This window comes from Danio aesculapii, chromosome 12 (assembly GCF_903798145.1).
Source record: "Danio aesculapii chromosome 12, fDanAes4.1, whole genome shotgun sequence".
NCBI classification, from domain to species: domain Eukaryota; kingdom Metazoa; phylum Chordata; class Actinopteri; order Cypriniformes; family Danionidae; genus Danio; species Danio aesculapii.
Window position 1 is genome coordinate 34855410 of NC_079446.1, and position 23147 is coordinate 34878556.

At 35.0% G+C, this 23147-nt stretch overlaps 1 protein-coding gene across 1 annotated transcript; it reads left to right on the forward strand.

Moving 5' to 3' along the window:
• Positions 1 to 5877: 5877 nt before the first annotated feature.
• On the forward strand, positions 5878 to 21592 carry csnk1db (casein kinase 1, delta b). The gene is made up of 10 exons (XM_056470058.1): positions 5878 to 6373; positions 11758 to 11868; positions 12022 to 12170; positions 12270 to 12498; positions 13664 to 13834; positions 13918 to 14066; positions 15882 to 16050; positions 16128 to 16270; positions 18727 to 18797; positions 20189 to 21592. The coding sequence occupies exons 1-9, from the start codon at positions 6298 to 6300 to the stop codon at positions 18757 to 18759; spliced, it is 1230 nt and encodes a 409-aa protein (XP_056326033.1). The 5' UTR covers positions 5878 to 6297; the 3' UTR covers positions 18760 to 18797; positions 20189 to 21592.
• Positions 21593 to 23147: the final 1555 nt, after the last annotated feature.

Below are 23147 nucleotides of genomic sequence, written 5' to 3' on the forward strand. Positions count from 1 at the left end.
AGAATAAGATGAATACACTGAAGCCTGAAACAATGTAAAACCATCCGCTTCGAATGTCATCACTCGATTGAATGAGCATCATCAGTGGTTATTAGCTGATAGATATGGGCCATTAGGGGCCTTCTGCGCCTACTAGTAGGCTCAAAAGAATGTTATCATTCATCTACATGGTTAATCAGCTAATACTAATAGAGAAGACTTCAGACTCCAGATCTGTTTTTACATTACTGTGACAGTTGAGTTTAGGGTTGGGGTAGACATTAATAAAATACAATCAATGGGAAATTTATTAAATAATCTAAATAATTCTTGTTAATTTCTTGTTAATACAGTTGTATGTGATCTATAGCTGATTAACCATGTGGGTGGATGAAAACAGTCTCTGAGCCTACCAGTAGAGCCTACCCTCTTTCCTATGACAGCTCACTGGTTTCTCTCTCCTTCGTTTCTCCACTGGATTTCTGTTTTTCCACTGGATTCTCTTCTTCACTAGTTTCTCTCTGTTCTGATTCTCCATGTGAGCTGCTTTCCAGGATACTGGATAATGGATCCAGTGCCATTTTGTCCAGCTTGATTTGTGAATTTTTCACAGCAAAGCGCTTGTCTTAACTCCTTACTTAGGTCTTCTGTAAAGAAATGAGGACATTTCATCACGTTTAACATCTATAAAGCATACTTCTAGACACAACACAAAAATCATTGTTATTGGTTTAGCTCGATTTGTGAAAACTTATACAGATCATATTTAATCAGTGAACCCTTCCCTGAATACAATGTTTTGCTTTTATTATTTGTAAAAGCTTTTACAGATTAGTTTTGCCCTGTTAACCCTTCCCTGACTACAATATATTGCGTTCCCTTGGGAAAAAAGTGCACTTATGAATACTTTTATAAAGTGGGCTACTTAGGCGATTATTTTATCAAATATATTATAGATTAAAATCATTTTAGTTGCAATTAGTGAAACTTTTAAATAAAGTTTTTGGTACTACCTTTAAATGTGACACCCCAAATTTGCTCAAAAACCTGTTGAGCTGGACCTCTATTGAAATCGTCTTTCTTGTAAATATTGTAATACATTTTTTTTATGTTTTATTTTTCTTAATATTAAACTTGTATTTATAATACAAATATTCAGTATTGCAGAATGAATGACATGTATTTTCCTGATAGAAATGCAACTGGGTAAATTATTTGAATCATTAGAAATGCTAACTAGCTATAAAAAAAATGTTAAATATATTTTAATATTTAACCTCTTGAAAATGTTTTCTTCCAAGTTTAAAATAAAAAGGTTGTCATTTGGAGCAATTTTGTTGTTGTTGTTGTTGTTGTTGTTGTTGTTGTTGTTGTTGTTGTTGAAGCATAAAATACAAAAATACAAAAAAAAATGTACTATGTTTTCCGACATTATTTAATAAAATAGCAAAAATATTTTGGAGATTTGTGTTGTCAAACCTTTATTAAATTAAACAAAAATCCATATACTGAAAAAATAATAATAATCAAAGTTGAACAGTCCATAAAAATATGTGCCGGACTATATTTTACTTTAAAAAAAAAATCTAAAAGCTAAAAAATAATCATATTCATAGTTACTGCTATACTTTCATAAAACCAAAGCACTTACCATAAAGTGTTTATTTCAATTGTATCTTTGCAATAAATATTGTTGCATTTATCATTAATTTGTTTATTGTATTTCATGCAGATGTACTCTTCGACAAAATCATCTCGATCATTCGAAAAATGTCATATGTATATATATATACATATATATATATATATATATATATATATATATATATATATATATATATATATATATATATATATATATATATATATATATATATATATATATATATTATTTATATAAAAAGAGAGAGAAACATAATTCCAAAATAATAATAATACAAAATAAGTAGTGATAGTAGAATTTTATAAATATATGTATGTATGTATGAGCTCTTTATAAAAAAGTTATATTATCATGACATGAAGTGTGTGGTCAGTTACTAAGAAAAGAGCTGATGTTCATGTACATGCTAAATGGCATAAAGGTAATCATGACTTTGTAAAGAGCTGTTCTAAATTAAATACAAAGAAATAAATACAAATAAATATAAGCAAATATAAGACAAGTCCTTAAGTACATAGGGTTTTAAGCTATTTTTTTTATTTTAAGTACAATTGTCTGAGTCTACGCTAATGGAATTGTAGAGTTAATGTCTGTTTTTTTTTTGTTAAATAATATATGGTAAACATCTTCAAAAAGTTGATTTATTTTACTAATTCCAATCAAGAAGAGAAACTTGTTCAATGTCTGCAATCATCCCACACAGACTGATATATTTCAAGTGTTTATTTATTTTCATTTTGATGAAAACTAATGAAAACCCCAAATTCAGAATTAGTGAAATAAATAAACTTTTTGAAGATATTCTGATTATACGACCAGCAGCTATATATACACCTATTCAAACTCATATGTATTCCCAGAACACATGGAATAGATAACATTATTTAAAAGCTTAATGCTAGCTAATATTCATTGCCATTAAATGAAAAAGCCATGCAGTTTTGTTTCTCCTTTTTTGCAAAAAAATAAAAGGCACATGGCATTCACTTTTCATTCCTGTGGAAACAATCCATATTTCATTCGGTAGAGAAATTTTCATACCATTCTGGATTTAGACATTGTCCTATATTTTTATTTTAAAATTACACAGAGGAGTATTACAGACTTGCAAAATATCTTCTTAAATAGTCTAGTCAAAATTGCATAAAAAAACCTGTGCTTTTCTTCCAGCCTAGCTAGTTCCTGCTATTCATATATATGACCACTAGATGTCCACATTAGCAAATATATCTCCAAACAAACGAACGTTATACAAGTTGCAACTTCTGAGGGCAAATATTAGATGGTTTAGCTTTGCTTTTTATTTTAAGTCTCTGCATAATTATCCTACAATAATTTTACAATATTCTATAGCCTAACTTTAAAACTGTGTTATATGGTAGTTATAAAAAACTAAAATTTTTTTATTACCTTGGATGCATAAAAAATTGTGTTTTCAATAATTAATGTGTATATTTAATATTTTTATCATTGTACTTGTTTTTATATATTGTAGTTATTTTCGATTTATTTGAGTGCAGCTGGCAAAGAGTAAAAACACATCACATTTTATTTTTAAAAATGATCATTTTAGTTCTGATAACTAGTTAAAATCTTGTGTTTAGGTCTTGATTGCCTTACACATTTCTGTTTTTCTGAACGGCTCTTTGAGTAACTCCTGGCTCTGGGTGTGCATTGAACAACACGTGCAAATGCTGTTACGCAATCTGCTGAAAACATTACAGCCATGTGACCGTGTCTTGATTGGTTCCTGCGTGACCGAGCGAACGATCATCCGCCAATCAGCAAGCGCGTGGGCGTGTTCAGGGCCCTGCACAGTCCACACTCTTAAGATGGTACAGGATGTTACTGTTCCACAACTGTCCCACTTCCTCGATTACTACTAAGTATTTACCTCGCCGTGTTTTAGGGCTCGAGACAGAGGCTTGTCCGATAAGTGGACAGTCAGCTGGACACACATAAGAGCAGATGGAGCCCGTCTGTGACGCACTGTGTTAAGTTCTTAAGCCTGCTGTTTTTCCAAAACATTCACGATTTGAAATTGTAGGTCTGTATTTTTGTCTACAGGACATTTCTTTTTATTATTATTAACTATTATTGACACCCACACTCTCCTCATAACTTACACTCCCCATAAACACTGCATTATTTAATTATTATTCAATATTGGAACAATTAAAATTGCACATATTCATCGCCCTACACTGCAATAATTCATCTTGAATTGTACATACCCAATGTACATATACATTTGTAATTATATTTATAGCTATCTGCATACCTCTGATTATAAATAGCAACCGAAACATATTGTAAATCTCTGTTCATAGTTAATACAACCTGTATATAATGTTCATAGCACATCCATCTGTAAATATCACCATAGTTTTTCTATAATTGCACTTTATAACTTATACAGTGCTCAGCGTATGTACGTATGCCCCTTACAAATTGGTATTTTAAATTCAGACTTTTAATAGGAAGCTATACAATATTTTATTTGTGCATATATATTAAATCAGTCAGTACTGAGGGCAAATCTGGAGCTAATCTAACAAAATAACTTACGATAACGGTTTAAAAACTACTACAGCCAAATGATCTGTTTAAATCTGTTTAATAAATCTGTTTTGTTGAAATGCACCAATATACATTGCCTATATTTCCTGAGAAATGGATAAAAATATATTTTCAAAATGGGGTGTACTCAGTTATGCTGAGCACAGTACCTATATCCTGCACTTACTGCTATTGCATGCCTGATTAGACCTAAACTGCATTTTGTTGCCTTGTACTTGTACATGTGTAATGACAATAAGGTTGAATCTAATCTAATCTAATCTATTATTATTTAATGCATTATAAATACTTTGAAAATTATGTATTGGAAAAAAAAGTTTAAATAATTTCAGAATTTTATTAGACCCTTATTATATAAAACTACCTTATGTACAGTTACAATTCTGCAGATTTTTTAAAAGTGTTGGTTATTCATGCATTCGGGCGATGCAGTGGCGCAGTAGGTAGTGATGTCACCTCACAGCAAGAAGGTCGCTGGTTTAAGGTTCGGCGGGCTCAGTTGGCGTTTCTGTGTGGAGTTTGCATGTTCTCCCTGCGTTTGTGTGGGTTTCCGCCGGGTGCTCCGGTTTCCCCCACAGTCCAAAGACATGCGGTACAGGTGAATTGGGAAGGCTGAATTGTCTGTAGAGTATGAGTGTGAATGAATGTGTATGGATGTTTCCCAGAGATGGGTTGTAGCTGGAAGGGCATCCGCTGCATAAAACATGTGCTGGATAAGTTGGCGGTTCATTCCGCTGTGGCGGCCCCGGATTTATAAAGGGACTAGAGGGAAAAGAAAATGAATGTCTATTTCCTGTTTATGAATCATACAAATAATTTTATTAATTATTATTTTATTATTAGTAATAGTATTTCATTTGTTATGAAGCATAAAAAAACTTTTCACGATGTAAGCCGGTGTTTCTCAACCATGTTCCTGGAGGACCACCAACACTGCATGTTTTGGATGTCTCCTTTGTCTGTCACACCAATTACAGGTCTTTCAGTCTCTGCTAATGAGCTGGTGATCTGAATTTGGTTAAGGAGACATGTAAATTGTGCAAAGTTGGTGGTCCTCCAGGAACATGGTTAAAAACACTGATGTAAGCAGAGTAGAAAGCTAATTAAAATATTTTAGGTGTTTATTATTGTGTCCAATAACTAAATAGTTTGGAATTGTCTGTTATTATATTTCTGCTTGTTTTTATCTGGTTAACGCTAATAGTACATGTATACACAATATAATGCATATGCTATATACAAGTTAATAGACTTTAATTTTATTTTATTATTATTTTGACATTATTTTTCTACTGGTATCTCGTTATGTGATTTGAACATATTACAACAATATTGCACATGTTAGTTGGATTAAATGTGCAATACTGTCTATTCAGCGTGCCAAATGCATCAATGTAATAAAATAAATACCATTTAGTTTATATTTATCACAGTCTTTGGTTCATACGCGTTCACACAACTCAGTATCAGAGTTCTGTACTCACCCGTGTACATTGGTGAATTAGATTTAACTGGGACGAATGTAAAGATGTCCAAAAATAATGAATTAATTGCTGTTCGAGACAGTTAATGAGACTGACCTAATGAAACTGATCCAGCGTTTCTCCCACGTGACTGTGCCGAGCGAGCGAGGCGTTGCCAATGGGAAGTGACGTCACAGCGCTACGTTCGTGTTCACCACAGGAGATACGAGGCCCGTGACAGCTCTTGCGACGGGGGTCCGCTTGTAAAATCCATCTCCATCTTCATTATCCTTGGGGAAAACGATGACCAAACCTACGGGAGCATAATCTACAGACTCTAAGCTTTCGCCTGATCTAAAAATTGTGACATTTCGGACTTTGATACGTTAAAAAAGGAATGGTGAAAAGTGAACTCCGTCAGAAGAATCCGGATTTTCCTCAGGGATTCGGGGGGGTTGGGGTCGCATAAAGATATATAGGATTGTAGCAGTTAAATAACGAGTTAAATTTGTTTGCGTTTAGTCGAATTTAAGCACTGACAGCGTCTGGTTAAATAGAAATTAACCTGAAAGTCTATCCAGCGACTCGCTCGGCAAGAACCGATAAACAGCAATGGAGCTACGAGTTGGAAACAGATACAGACTGGGCAGAAAAATTGGAAGTGGATCATTTGGTGACATTTATTTAGGTACGTATGAACTAAAACACTCACATACACTGTTGTCTTGAAGCTGTCAATAATACGACACGGCTAAAAAGCTGTAATGTTTTATATCTATCTACCAGCTGTAACTGTCACAGGCGTATTTCCAAATATTGACTCGTTATAGTTTGTCTGTAGCATGAACAATCGTGTTTAATAACCATGACAAGAACGTATTTCAGAGCTAAAGAAGTTTTGGTAAAGAAGAAGCTCATATAATGAATGTTTTTGACACTTCATGGTGTTAGATTTAACCGTTAGATTGTGGTTTTTGACATCAAACTTTGATGTGAGTGATATGACACATCACAATAATTGATGTACATCGAGTCATTTCACTGGGTGTTCATTTCCAAACAGGTCCTCCCTTGTGTGTAAACTCTGAATGAATCTTACCTGTCCATACAGGTTTTACTGAACCTGAACCACCCAAAAGGCCAAACCTGACTTGGTGAATCAGCCTCTAATGGACATTCAACCAAACTGGTCGATGCAGTTATGGTCATACTATCAGAGATCTGTGGGATTCATGCTGTCTAGTTGTCTTGATCACAGGGTCATGGTGTTTTTAATGAACCCATTTTGATTGATGGATCTGTCAGGGAGCAACAGTCTCGAACCTGAAGAACTCTTTATTTACATGCTAAATGGCCTTCATGCTTGAGAGCATCAGTATCACACCAGGATGTTGTTGATCATTTGAGTATCTATGGTTAACATTTAGAGAAATTACTGATGGCAGTAGAGGGGCATTGTTTTGGATTTGCAATATGGGATAGATGCATCAAACAAGGATCCTTATTTGCTTTTATAGTATTGACAGACATAGCAGTTATAAATAAATAAAAATTTGTCTTAAAATAGCAGTTATAAAAAAAACAAAGAGAAGATTTAATTAGTTGATAGCCCACATTTATGAGTTTTAGTTTTCAGTTGTCTTGTTATATAATTTTGAGAGCACCATAATCGTGACATTGTTTTAAGCATAATTTGCAGAAGATGATCTATAAATTGTCATTCAGTGGAGGGTTGTCACGATGCTATTAAATAATGGTACGATACTAGACCAGCTGAAGTATCGTGATACTAGTGTTGCGATACTGTAATTCATAACTCAAATCCATGAAATAAAGAAAATTGTCAGAAATACTATATTTTATGTTATAATATGCCCACTTAAATTGAATTAATGATTCCCTTATTATTGAAAAAAGCTTTTGCACGTCACATCACCTAAAATGTATTCGTTTTTTTTATTTTGTAGATAACTGACTATCAAAAATACATAAAAAAAATAAACATACAAATTACATCAAATTAAATTTATTACAAAAAAGAAATTTTCCAATCACATTAGGCCATATGTAATAGTCAAAAATTGATTCAATGTTTCCTGTATCCATTGTTTTTTAGTTTTTTGTTTTTCAGTTTTATCAGGTAAGAATTGAGATGGTTGTGGTTTTTGTAGCTACTAAATCATATTGACAGGAGCAGAAATGAACTGATTCAAATTCGAACTGAAGCGCCTGAAAATGTACAATAGGCTACCATAAAAGGCGTGAGTTCTACAGTTTGCAACCTTAAACTTGTGAGCATTTTAGTGACTTTTCCACATGCAACATTATGTATTTTAGATAGACCGATAATGACGATACTACCGTTTACAAACTAAAGTGCCACCGCCAGTATTTTGGAGGCATAGTATCACGATACTGCCATAGTACCCGTAAACCGTGCAACCCTACAGTGTAATAGTGACAAGCATATTTGGGTCAATAAAAGTTTATAGAAGACACTTTTGTTATTTTATTTTGATGTGGACACATCTTCATCAGGTTTGTTTTGTATTTATTTAAATCAAAACCTTCCGTTCTTCTCTAAATTCAGGCAATAAAGTAAATTATGCACGTTTTAGCCTTATCTTATTAACATAGTCCATTTTAATTGAGTTGAAACCAGTCAACTGAATGTTTACCAATCAAAGTACCTCCAGATGTCAAGCTCAAATGCAATCAGCCTTTGTTTTGACAGTGTTTGCAAAGGGATGTTGATCACCTTAAAGTGTGGTGAGACCTTTATCCCAAAGCTTTTCAGCAGAGATGGGATTGTTTCAGTCTGTAAGTGTATGACAACAGGGCTTGGTGGGTGTGTTGAGACTGTAAAACTCCATCTGCTCATTTATTTCGTAACAGCACCCACGCTTTGGTACGTCAATGTAATTAAGCCTTTTCCAATAATACATAAACGTCATAGGTGTTGTTGAGGCAGTGCTAAAGGAAGGTCTTCAACACATGACTCAAATCATGTGTGAAATGCAATCAAATCATCTGCTATTAGATGTTTAGAAGATCGAACCCAACCAGATTGGACTAGTTACATCCTGTTACGGCGCTTACTGCATTTAGATCTGATCAAACAGTCAGTGTTAAAATGCATTCGTCTACTACCTCTCCTCTTTTCCTGGGATTCCGTTACATTTGCATCACTTGGCATCGTAGGAGGCCTCAGGTGTGTGAATCACCCAGGACTGTCCCCCTCCTCTTCACTTCTGGTTTCCTTCCATCAGCTTTTATGTAACCTCACAGCGTATGGTTTGGCTTTATGATGTGATGTTGCATGTAGATTGGATGCCAGATCTGTCACTTCCCTTCATCTTTCAGCACCAAAAATGGAGATCTCATTTTGTTATTGGGCTGCAATTTGCATTTAAGAACACCTTATCAGCAGTTTCTATCCACTTTTATGTTCATGTTTAACTGTTGGATAGTCACTTTTCTGTTTTTATTAGCTCTTGCATAACATATTATTGGGTTTCTTTATCGAGGCTGTAAAGCTGATCTGAAGCCAGAGCAGAACCACCTTGTTTACATTGTTCGTTGACAGAGACGGGTTTGTTCCTGCTCCTCATTTGAATGTTTCTCTCATTTGATGTAAATGTTATCATGTGGTGCTGCTGATTGTTTGTATGTGTGTCTGGCCGCTTGCTGATTAAGTTATGTGTAGACATGGGTTTCTTTGATAACAACAGAATAGAAGATTAATCTGTTGTTTGTTTTTAAAATATCTCAGAAACCAGCTGAACGAATCTTTAAGTTTCTGTTCAAGCTTACGTGGATAGCCATTTCAGTTCCAAAACGGTCTTTTCTTTTGTCCGTTGAACACGAATTATGATATTTTGCTTAAAGTCCACTGTGTGCTTTTTCACAATGAGGGCTGTTTTTTTTAATTTATTAATTATTATTTATAATAAATTAATAAATATTTGACTTTATTAGGCCTGTCACGATATAAATTTTTTCTTGAAAGATATATTTTATCAAAATATATTGTGATTAAACAATATTATTGTCATTTTAAGACCATTTTATGCCACTCATTATATAATGCCAGAATGACACCATCATAGCATCATAATGCAAGTACAATCTTCCAAATAACATTTTATTCTTAAGAATATTTCATTTAATTAGTCATTTTATAAATGTAATAATTAGTCAATGTAACCAGAATATGAAAACATGTATCTAGAAATGGGACGAGAACCGTTTTCAAGGTATGCCGCGGTTTGGAATAGTCAAGGTTTTAAAACCGTCAAAATTTTCTGCAATACCGTTCCTAAAGTATGAGTACAATTTTTTTTATGTGTATTTTTTGTATTTCGTTTTTTAGGACAGCAGTATCTACAGCAGAAAAGACTTCCAAAGATACCGTTTTAAATTGTTCAAAAAAAATCTGTTTTTGAAATAAATGAAGACCGCAGAAGTCAATAATTCATTTGAATGATTTAGCCTGACATGTTTACTGTTCCAAAATATTTTAAATGTTTCCTAAAATAAAATATGTTGTGTTCAAAGGGAAAAAGTTTGTTTTTTACCCAGACATTTAAAAAAGAACATATTTTAGAGCAGTAATCACAATACCGCAAAACCATGAAACTGTGATCTTTTTATCCAAGGTTATCATTCCGTCAGAATCTTATACTGGCTCATGCCTACATGTATCATAAACAAATAGATAATAGTAAATGTTAACAAAGAAGTGCAAGGTAAAAAGTAGCAGAGGCTGTGATATCTGCTACCAGATCTATTTTCAGTTGCCAGACACACACATGAAAATGTACTATAGTAAATTGTAGTAAATACTATAGAAAATAGTTTGTTTTTTTAACCATACTGACACTGACACCTCAAATAGAGAGAGAGATTGCACAATCAGCTGAAATGTTGCTAGAATTGGTTTTTATGTATGGGCAATAGGGCTGTGCGATTTGGAGAAAAAATCTAATTGCAATTTTTTTGACAGATATTTGATTTGCAATTTCGTTTTGTAGTCAAGCTTCAGCTCAATAATAATAAAAAATATTACCTTACTCCAACGTTTTATTCAGATTTGTTTTTAAATATTCAGAAATTGAACTCATTTTTCGCTAGAGCAAACAGTAAGCACACAGAATGACCTTATTTTTCTGTAAACAAGTTCAACTCAAATTAGGGAGATAATGTGTCTTATTATACTAACAAAAAATAGTAATTATAAAAATACAGAACACTCAGCAAACTAACATGGCTGATAAGAGGCAGATTGAAAAGTTCTGATTAGGCACCACAAGCGTGTGCTCACTCAATTGGCTAGTAAGACTGTCACACATAGACAGCAGTCACACATTTGCTCTGTGTGTGGGAAATTAAATGGTACATGTATATTCTATATCGCAGCCTCTTGGTTTTTTTTGTTTGTTTTGTTTTTTAGCTAATTGCAACTTTTTAAATTGCGATTCAATTTCGATTAGTTGCACAGCCCTAATGGGCGAAATATATTGCATCACCAAAAATGATTGAGGTCATGTCCATAAAATGTATATTATAATATTTTAAATAATATAATGTAATGAAATAAATTAATCAAGATTTTTAAATGGTTTTTAGGGACGTTTCTGAGTGTTGATGTGTATGTGCTCATGTAGTAAGATCACAGACTCTTAAAACACCATAAGTATTACACATTTTTGAGTGTGTGTAGTTGAAAAATGTTCACATTTTTACGTAAATACTATTTTTATGACTGACACTGCCTCAAATTTTAACCATGTTTTATGCAAGTCCTAATAGCTAAGAAGGCTTGTCCCATGTGCAGTCATTAAGGTGTAGAAGAACACAAGGATCAGTACATAATGAATATTTCCAAAAGTACTACTTATTTCTGTAAGGATGCATTAAACTGATCAAACTTACAGTAGTGCTTGTACAAACTATTCAGTCAATTAATCATGATCTGCAGTCATGTCAGTTTGTTGGACATTCAGGCTGTGTTCTGACCCCATTCACTGTTTTAATGGCTCTGTTCCTTCTCTGTTTCTCGCTCTGCCCCAGGCACAGACATTTCAGTTGGAGAGGAAGTGGCCATCAAACTGGAATGTGTGAAGACAAAGCATCCACAGCTCCATATCGAGAGCAAGATTTACAAGATGATGCAGGGTGGAGGTAATGAGAAACAGGGCTTTATTTCATCAGTAAATTAAAGCTTTGGAAGCTGGATAAGTCAGTGTAATTAATGAAATGTTTCATACATGCCAGTAAGCATGTACAGGCTTTTTTAGGTTGTGTACTTAGATGTTTATGTGTTTTCCCTTGCAGTTGGCATCCCTACCATAAAGTGGTGTGGTGCAGAAGGAGATTATAACGTGATGGTGATGGAGTTGCTCGGCCCCAGTCTGGAGGATCTCTTCAATTTCTGCTCCAGAAAATTCAGCCTGAAAACTGTCCTCCTGTTGGCTGATCAGATGGTATGAGTCAAAATACAGAATTCATTTGCCTGCGGTACACTGGTTATGGTTTTGTAATCCTCATTTTGTTGTTTTTTTTGTATACCTTGCATCCAATAGATCAGCCGCATTGAGTACATCCACTCCAAGAACTTCATTCACAGAGATGTGAAGCCTGATAACTTTCTGATGGGCTTGGGAAAGAAGGGCAACCTTGTCTACATAATTGACTTCGGCTTGGCAAAGAAATATCGTGATGCACGAACACACCAGCACATTCCCTATCGTGAGAACAAGAACCTCACGGGCACTGCGCGCTATGCATCCATCAACACACATCTTGGCATTGGTAAGAACACAGTCTTTCTAAAGAGCTTGTTAATTTGACTGTTTTGTGTGTCTATATTTGTATAGTTTAAACTTTAAAGGGATGGACTAGGTCAACAACAATACTCATTTTAGGGCTCGAAATGAACCTTTTTGCTTGGTAGCACTCTGCCAAGCAGGGGAGTTCTCTAGACCTACCTGAGCTCAAACTACCATCATGCCCTTCTAACGGGAGGGAGCCCCGGGCTTGATTATCAGCTAAGTGTGAACTCTTGAAACTACAGCAAGTGGACATGACAACTGTTTTAAACCATTTCTGGGTGCTGCATTTGGCGAAGTTAGGTGCAAAGTTCGAATCAAACACAAAGTCATAGGAAAAGCCCTATGCAAAGTTGCATTCTGCATGAATGTCTCCTGAATCTGCAGTAAAAACTGGTCGCACAACAACAATTGTATGCACTCACACAAATTCTCCCAAATATATTTTGAGGTCACATATGCGACCAAAATAGTCGCAATTTCGAGCCCTGCATTTAGTCTGTAGGTTTTCAAAATATGATATTAATGACCTAAATGTGTGCCAAGAAAGTTTTACCCAAATCAATACACCACCAGAAGCCTGAACTGTTTTTCTCTCCCTAAAGTTATTCCAAACCTTTTGTGAATTTTTATTTTATTTTGTTGAACACTAAAGAAGATATTTTGACGAAATACCTGAAAACTATAAACCATTGTCATCCATAAAAGGAAAAACAAATATTATGAAAGTAAATAGTCACAGGCTTTCAGCATTCTTCAAAATGTAACAAAAGAAGCTGTTAAACCAGTAAAAATTGTGTAAATGATGACAGAATTTTCATTTTTGGTGTTTCCCTTTAATTTTCTATCAGCATGATCAAATCTCCATTCTCCTCTAAACCTCTGGCACAATCAAGGCACTTTGCTTCACTTGCTGAATATTTTTTTCTTTTTAAACCCTAGAGAAGGTTGTGCATAAAAATCACTGCTCTGTTTGACATCGGTGTGCACTCATGCTCAAGAGGATGCATGTATATTTTTAGCATTTCCCAGAAGAGTTTGTGCATGCATGTTTGCGTCGATGCTTGTGCTTGTTCATGAATCACTGTACTTTAGCATTTCATCCTTGATATATATCCTTGCATTTCATCCTTCATATATTTTTACAGAGCAATCTCGGAGAGATGACCTGGAGTCTCTTGGTTATGTGCTGATGTACTTCAACTTGGGCTCACTGCCTTGGCAGGGACTGAAAGCCGCCACCAAGAGACAGAAGTATGAGCGTATCAGTGAAAAGAAAATGTCCACTCCCATTGAAGTTCTCTGCAAGGGCTACCCATGTATGTTTAAATCTGTGTTGTGTATGTTGAAATCTGTTTGTGCTTGAAAATGGTGCCTAAAAAGTACGTTATCTGCCCCACAGCTGAATTTGCCACATACCTCAACTTCTGCCGGTCACTGCGATTTGATGATAAGCCAGACTACTCGTACTTGAGGCAACTCTTCAGGAACCTCTTCCACAGACAGGGCTTTTCCTATGACTACGTGTTTGATTGGAACATGCTCAAATTTGTAAGTAGATGTTTGGATGGTCTTCTGCTCATACTATTGCATTTGTGTTGCTTGCTTGTGTTGGTTTATTAGAAATGCATCATATATAGGGATGCATATATAGGGATGCAACGATTATAGAATTTGGTTGTACGTTTATAGTCTGAAGAATAATCGCGGTTATCACGATTATAATGCATTCCTTAATTTGCATTATGACAAAACAATAAATAAATAAATAAAAATAAGAATAAATAAAAAACAGTACTTGTCTAATGTAAATATAAGCTACATGTTACCGGAGTATTTCCCTTTTAAAGCAAACAAATGTAGTCAAAGGCTGCTGAATCTGTCTGAAAGGCACTTTTGATCAACTATGTTATAAACTTGTTTGGTATTTCATTTTGTATTTTTTTTTTTCTCTTTGGAGCAGAAATGTGTATATTCCATACAAAGTATGAAGCTGACTGGTGCATTCGCGGCATTCTTTTAACTAGGTCTGCCTGGAAATCACGATTAAGTCGCTGTCAATATGCGAACCCAAGCCGTACTCCTCCTTTGGAATTACGAACTTGCACGCGCAAAAGATGGGATTGTGAACGCCACTTAGTTAATAGCCTCAGCCATAGTTATAATCAGCCTTTAATCTAGTGTGCATGCATATTGTGTACAAGCTCAGAACTTTAAACTAGCGCACTGTTGGCATAACTTTTAGTTGCAGCAGTTTTGCTCCGTGCAGAAATGCAGTGTTGAGAAGCCTTTACTCTTAATAACCTGTGACGAATTAAATCATGGTTAATAGTGAAATCAGTTAATCGTTGCATCCCTAATCATGTATCATACATGCATAATTGGGTGTTTATTGCGGAGGTATAGCATTTTGCTTGTGCAGGTGGTAGATGGATTTCTGAGTTTTTAAATATTACAGAATAATTATGATCAAGCAACTCTTTAAATGCAGTATAGAATTAACATGTTGTTAAACCGTAGTTCTGAAGATGTCATCAGAAAGGCCAGACAGAATCTGCTTACTTTGCTTTTTCTGCTGAGAATTTTTGTGAAAAAATCGCAAATTTATGCAGAATGATATTAAATTAAACTTAAAATAATACCTTTTTAACTTTTAATGTTTACAATGCAAATCCAATTAGATCCACTTATCCACTTTAAACAAAGCCAGTTCTCATATAATATATCTACTTAAAGATAAAAAATGTTACTTTACAAATTAAATTGTAAATAAGTTATATGAACATTTTCATATTAGTCAATAATATTACTGAAATTAATTAAAAAACTTTACACAAGTAAATAAATAGACTCAACGATGGGCTAAAAATCTGCCTGGTGTCCTTGTGGGCCTATCAGCTAAGTTCAAATATCAGATTATATTCAAATGGAGCAATGTCTACAAAAAGTTTAAATTGTAATTCTTTATATCACTAATTTATATGCTTGATCGATTACGTCCTAAATACTAGTAATGTACTGCTGAATCCATTTTTTTACTCAATTAATAGAGACTTGTAGTTATAGTTTTTCAGGGCATTTTGGGCCGTTTTTTCAAAACATGTTTTGCTAAATCTTTTATTTATGTTTTATTTTTAATGTCACTTGTACTCTCAACTGAAGTTATTTATTTGATCAAAAACGTGAACTCTTACTGTGAAATATAAACATTTTAAATATTCTGTATTTAATTGTTGTGATGGCAAAGGTATTTTCAGCATCATTACGTTTATCTTCTGTTACATGATGATTCATATGTTCTTATTATGAAGAAACTGTTTGCTTTCAATTTTGTGAATCATTTTTAATTAATTTGCCATTTGTCAGGGCGCTAACCGTACAGCAGAGGAGGCAGACCGTGAGAGGAGAGAGCGGGATGAGCGGATGAGGCACAGCAGGAATCCTGCTGCTCGAGGGATCCCGGCAGCATCAGGCAGACCCCGGCCCACGCAGGACGGTGCTCCACCAACCCCACTCACACCCACCTCTCACACAGGTAAACAGTCTGTCCAGCTGCTCTCTTCCTAAGTACCTGAAATACTGAAATAATTAGTCCTCTCTTCCTTTTGACAGCAAACACATCCTCTCCGAGACCGGTCACTGGGATGGAGCGCGAACGCAAGGTCAGCATGCGGCTTCATCGTGGCGCCCCAGTAAACGTGTCATCCTCAGACCTGACAGGGCGACAAGACACTTCCCGCATGTCCACATCACAGGTATAAACCATGCTCATAATGCTGTTTTTTGTTTTGTGTTTTGTTGTGGTTTTTGTTTTTTGTTTTGTTGTGGTTTTTTGTTTTGTTGTGGTTTGTTTTGTGTTTTTGTTGTGATTTTTGTTGTGTTTTGTTGTGGTTTTTGTTGTGGTTTGTTTTGTTGTGGTTTTTGTTGTGGTTTGTTTTATTGTGTTTATTGTTGTGGTTTTTTGTTGTGTTTATTGTTGTGGTTTGTTTTGTTGTGTTTTTTGTTGTGATTTTGTTTTGTGTTTTGTTGTGGTTTGTTTTGTTGTGTTTATTGTTGTGGTTTGTTTTGTTGTGGTTTGTTTTGTTGTGTGTTTTGTTGTGGTTTGTTTTGTTGTGTGTTTTGTTGTGGTTTTGTGTTTTGTTGTGGTTTGTTTTGTTGTGGTTTTGTGTTTTGTTGTGGTTTGTTTTGTTGTGTTTATTGTTGTGGTTTGTTTTGTTGTTTTTATTGTTGTGGTTTGTTTTGTTGTGTTTATTGTTGTGGTTTGTTTTGTTGTGTTTTTTGTTGTGGTCTGTTTTGTGTTTTTTGTTGTGGTTTGTTTTGTTTTGTGTTTTTTTTTGTGGTTTGTTTTGTTTTGTGTTTTTTGTTGTGGTTTGTTTTGTTGTGTTTATTGTTGTGGTTTGTTTTGTTGTGTTTTTTGTTGTGGTTTGTTTTGTGTTTTGTTGTGGTCTGTTTTGTGTTTTTTGTTGTAGTTTGTTTTGTTTTGTGTTTTTTGTTGTGGTTTGTTTTGTTGTGGTTTGTTTTGTTGTGTTTATTGTTGTGGTTTGTTTTGTTGTGTTTATTGTTGTGGTTTGTTTTGTTTTGTGTTTTGTTGTGGTTTTTGTGTTTTTTTTGTTGTAGTTTGTTTTGTGTTTTTTGTTGTAGTTTGTTTTGTTTTGTGTTTTTTGTTGTAGTTTGTTTTGTGTTTTTGTTGTGGTTTTTGTTAAACACTTTTTTCCTGAATTTGTGTTTTTCTGTTTAATAACTTTTATTTTTTTTAGGATTTATTTTTTTCCATATTTTTGTCTCCATTTTAATATTTAAACCAGACTTTATTTTAATGGGTTGTCCTTGAGATAATGTGAGTTTCCATGTGTAGATGATAAAGGTTTTCACATAAAACAGTGAAATGCTAGCTTTGGAAATAAAGGTCATGCATGTATGTTCTCAAAATAGATCAGATACATGCATAGATAAATATTCAGAAATATTCCATTCAGAAAGACATGCAGAAAATGCAGACCTCATATTTAAGTCTCTTTAGATTTGGAAATCACAGACAGCCGTGCATATTGCAGTTTGCTGAACTCTACAGCACTACTTTTGATGTAGACATTCCGGTTTAAACTGCTAGGTTTTTAAAAAGAACTGTGTGTCTGTGTTTTCTGCATCACAGACATCATACGGCCCTAATGATGGCCTTCAGCAGAGCAGTCAAATCCTTAATAAATCTTATTAGAAAAGCTGCTAGTCTTGTTTCTGGATGAGCTGCTTTGATGTTTGTTTTACTGATAAGAGATTCTGCCAGAGGCAAACATATATTGCATGTTACCTCTGAATGACTACATGTACAGGTCTTGTATCTAAACTTTAAAATTATTTAAATAAATACCATATTAAATATCTTCCATTGTTTGCAGTTATTGATCTTTTAATTCTCACGATCGTTACACTTTCTGATGAGTGACCTTAATATAAAACTAAATCAATGCCAAAAGTATTGAAATAAAAAGCTTGTTGAATAGCACTAGCAAAAAAAAAAATTATACATTGAAATAACAACTGCTTGCATGTTAGTGACTTGAGTTGCCGGGGTTTGTAATTAAAGGTCGTGAAATTGAACATAGCTGTTTATTTAAGCTGTGACTAGTTCAATTTAAAGCACAATTTCGTCTTTTTAATTCAACACTTCATATTCAGCTTCCAGATTTCACTTCCAACATACTTTGTATTTTTAAACAGAACTGAATATTTTGGAAGTGAACTGGAAGTTTAAAATTAAGTATTGAATTAAAGGATGAAATAAAATTGAAATATTCACAGCTTAAATAAACAGCTGTTAATTTCAGGACCTAAAATTACAAACCCCGCCAATTAACGTCACTAAAATGCAAGCAGTTGTTAATTCAATGTATATATTTTTTTTCAGTTATTGCTATTCGTTAAGCTTTTTATTTCAATGCTTTTGGCAGTGATTTTGTTCCTGACATTTAGCGTAACGTTTAATATTAATTAATTAACTGAAACTGTTGTGGGATGCTTTTGATATTTAAATGATAAAATATGCATTTTTTGTTTTTGAAAGTCTTTGAGTTTGTATTTTCAATATGACAGACAGTATGATTATGACAGACAGTATGATTATAGGTAGGGGTAAGTGGCGTGTTGGTGCACAAATGGTTGTGTTGTGGAGGTGAAAGGCTGTAATGTTCTCTCTCTCTCTCTTCACCCCCAGAATAGCATTCCCTTCGATCACCACGGCAAGTAGATGCTCCTCACATCCTTGTGTGAAGGCAGGTGCACCAAGTGAGTTTGATTAGTTTGTGTTAGCTGTACATTGTTTTTTAATGTGAATCTTATGCAAACTATCATAAATGGACTCTTTTTCACAAGCCTGTTATGACACGTTTAAAGGTCATCAGCATCTTAAGTCCTTGACAGTTTTTAATATTTTGATTTAATTTTTTTTATAAACGTATGAACATTTATATGTATTTATGTATGCATTATGTAGTCTTTGCTTCAAATTACAAAAAACAAATTACCACTTGTTTCTAATGTAGCGTCTATGGGACAGGACAGTAAAATTTTTCTTTTATTATTTGAGCTAATAGTATTGTAAAAAATATTTGTTGTACTCATTTACTACGCTCTAAGTTTACCCAACTATGACTACTTCTGCTACTGAGAAACCCAGAAATGTGAAAAGGGTCTATACCAGTGATGGGAGCTATTTTGTTTGGATGTCGAAAATGAAAATTCTGGATGCACTTGACTAAAAACTGAAACCAAAAAATGCTTATTGTAATATTTATTTCTTTTATTAAATAATAAAAAGTTAATGTGTAAGACTTTATTTAGTTAACTCAGTAACTTAAATTATGCTCATTAAAAATTTCATTGACAGTGAAGTTGTATTTATTTTAGTCCCGAGTCATTTTACCAGTGTTGCCATGACAATACAGTAGCAGGAAATAGTGTATTATATGGAAAGCTCCTGTTGGTGCATTTTTTGAGCGGACTTCAGTGAGCATGTGCAAACATGAGAACATTTGCGGAATAACCACAGAGCAGAAAATGAAGCTGTTTTAAACTTTGACCACAGATATTTGACAGTGCTCTCCACTGTTCTTGCATTTTGGTTGAAATACATGGGTTTAACTGCATTAACTGAGTGAAATCAGTGCACTGAAAAAGAAGTCTCTGTTTTTTGGCTCATATTTTTGTTTTGTATTTTAGTTTTTCTCTTTCAGTCGAAAACGGCATTTTCGGACGATCCGGTGCAACCCTACTATTTTGTCTTGCACAAACAAAAGTAGTAGATATGACGAATATTTATGTAATAAAAACACTTGTTTTATTTTTTTACAAAAGCCACCTTTAGAGCAATGGGAAGGATCCATGTATGTTAAAGATACAAAAAATGACAAGTTACATAAGCATTTAAATGTAAATGTCATTTATTCCTTCAAGTTTTTTTTCAAGTTGTCAGTCTATTGCAATGTCAGAAATTCTGTACAAATTTCATGTTAGTTTAATGGTGATAAATGCTGTAAAAACGTTTTGCTGCTTGTTAGTGAGCAATGACGAGTAATCCATTAACCAGTGTCAACATGTGAGACCTTATCGTCAGGTATTACCAGACTCTAATGGCAGTCATCATTTACTACATCCCTTTTTCTCGTTGCTGTTGACAGATTGTCTCCATGACCCAGAAGCCTCCACTTTGCAATATGGAGCACGATGGATGGGCAACCTTACTACACACGGCTGACTGACAGCTCTTCATCATCAGCTATAGATAGAGCCGTCAGTCTCTCTTCTATTGACCAAACCAAAATGGTGTAGAACCAACCTGACCTCTTTTTGCTTTCTTCTTCTCTCTCATACTTTCTCATATTTTCTCTCCTCTCTTTAAATGTTCTCGTGGACATGAGAGCTACGGCCTGTTGTGAAATCACACCAGTGGGCTGAGCGATCAGATCCTGGATCAGCCAGCCATTTCACATTCATCCTCTGCAACTTTTCTTCACATTCAGCGCTGCACAACTTTTCTCTGGTTCTCTCGAGGCTAACGTTTCGTCTGTGAGGTTTAAATGGGTCGTTTATTCTGTTTCTTTGTATATTGAATTTTCTTTTTATATTTTACCCTGGGCAACAGACGAGTCCATTTGGTGACGTTGGTTTGGGTTCACTCCAATTTTTTATTATTATTATTTACTCAATGTATTTATTTTTTAACATACCTTTTAATAGTAGCTGATGAGGTTCCTTTCTGATGGTGAAGCTGGTGGTGTAAAGCGGACGAACGGCAAAGGGGCCAAACTCTCAGCACACATCGCTCATTGCAAACTGACTGGTTTTCACTCGTTCGTCTGCTATATTGATCTCTCTAACTGTACAATACTGCCCCCCCTCCCCCATTCTTGTGCGTCTTCTGTTTCCAAGCTGTGAAATAACTGTAAAATATTTGTGTAAATGTTTCCACGCAAGTCTTTAGAAGGACTATGAAATGACCGCAGATGGTTTGATTCTGAAAGCTGACACCAGTTACTTTTTTAATCCACTCTTTCATTAAGCCACAACAATGAAGTGCCAGACTTTGGGGATTTCGTGCGTTCTGAACATGAACTTTGACCCTTGAGGAAGTTTTTATTAGATTTTTTTGATGGACTGAATCATGCTACGTACTGATTGGTTGAGGACGTTTGTGCTCTGAAGGCTCAGATCGTGTTTTGGAAGTAATGAAATGATTTTGTTGGAATTGATGATTGTGTTTGCGAAGGATGAAAAGGAATCAAAGTCTTGCTCTGATGTTCATTGATTTTCCCCGTTTCTGAAATATTCCAGCACTGATGTGGCTTTTCTAATGCACCTTGAAAGCTGGTCTGGTCATCTCGTTCCCTCGTCATCTATAAAGGGGACTTTGGCGACTTCCTGGGTAATATTTTCATCTGATTCTCCCTCATTTTGAAGCCCACAGCTGATTTGGGCTCCACACACTTTTTGTGGAAGTCATGCCAATTTGTCAGTCCTGTAAGAATTTGTATTACCACCGTATTTGTGTATTTTAAACAGTGTAAATAAATGAATTACTTGTATTTGCTTGGGTTTTTTTTTCTAAACACCGTTATGGAACAAAATTGACAAATTTTGTTTAATTCATTTAATAATTTATTCATTTATTTTCATCTGCTTTTCTGGGCCTGGGTCGTAGGGGCAGCAGTCTCAGGAGAAAACCCCAGACTTCCCTCTTCTCAGACACTATCTTCAGCTTCTCCGGAGGGATCCCGAGGCGTTCCCAGGCCAGCAGAGAGACATAGTCCCTCCAGCGTGTTTTGGGTCTTCCTCGTGGCCTCCTTATGGTGGAAGATGCCTAAAACACCTCCCTAAGTAAGCATCCAAAACAGATGCCCGAGCCACCTCAGCTGACTTCTCTCGATGTGGAGGAGCAACGGCTCTACTCTGAGCTCTTCCCCATGGGGAAGAGCTCCTCACCCTATCTATAAAGGCTTATTTATACTTCTACGTCAAGCGTATGCTACAGCACAGCCTACGCATGGGCGCATAGCCCTCACCGTGGCCATCGACAATGCCGACGTGCACCACTCAAAAAATTTAACTACATGTCACAACAACACGTAGCGCAAGCTCTGTGATTGGTCGATTTGGTGGGGCGGGGGTGAGAGTCGTGCGAGCTCGATGCAGCAAGTGTTTACAAGTGTGGAGTCCTGTGAAGGAGCTCTAGATGGAGACTGTTGTTTTGTGTTTACCTTGTGATTAAAGTTGTTGCATGTCCGCCGGTTCCAGCCTCAAAATGAGCGAGTTTGAGCTACTTGTACATTAAGGTAGTGTTCAAAATAAAACAAAACACCAGCGAAGAATCTCAACACAGAGAAACAAAATCCTCACTGCCAGCTAGCGTTTTGGAAGTGTTATTGCAGAGCAACAGAAACAGCGTGCAGATGTATTAATGCACGGCAACACACAAGGCATGTGCCGTGGGTCACGCCGATCACTCGATGCAGAAGTATAAACCAGGCTTAAGGGTGCACCCTGTTAGGAAACTCCTTTCGGCCGCTTTTATCCGAGATCTTGTCCTTTCGGTCATGACCAGGGCCAGACGGATTCTGCGGACGTTTTTTGTCATTTCTGCTGAGAATTTTGGTAAAAATCTGCGAATTTCTGCTGAATTATTTTGGGAGTATCATATATAAAACCTTAATATATGAAATTGAAAAAAGTAATACCTTTTTAACTTTTATATAATGTTTAAATTGCAAATCCAATTATATTCACTTAATTTGGTAAACAAAGCAAGTCTCATATAATATATCTACTACAAGAAAAAATATTACTGTACAAACTGCATTGTACATAAGTCAGATGAACATTTTCATATTAGTCAATATTACTATAATTAAAAAACTGAATAAATTTAGATTTACACAAGTAAATAAGCTAAATTAAATATGGGCTAAACATCTGCGGAATTCTGAGCACGCAGATTCCGTGTGGGCTTAGTCTTGTCTCAATTTAATTGATTTTTCTTAATTGAAAACAATGTCATTTTGAGTATAAAGTAACAAAAGGTCAGCTCTTTAACCCAATACAAAGCTTTTAACTTCATGAAAGTTAAAGGATCTATCTTTTTAA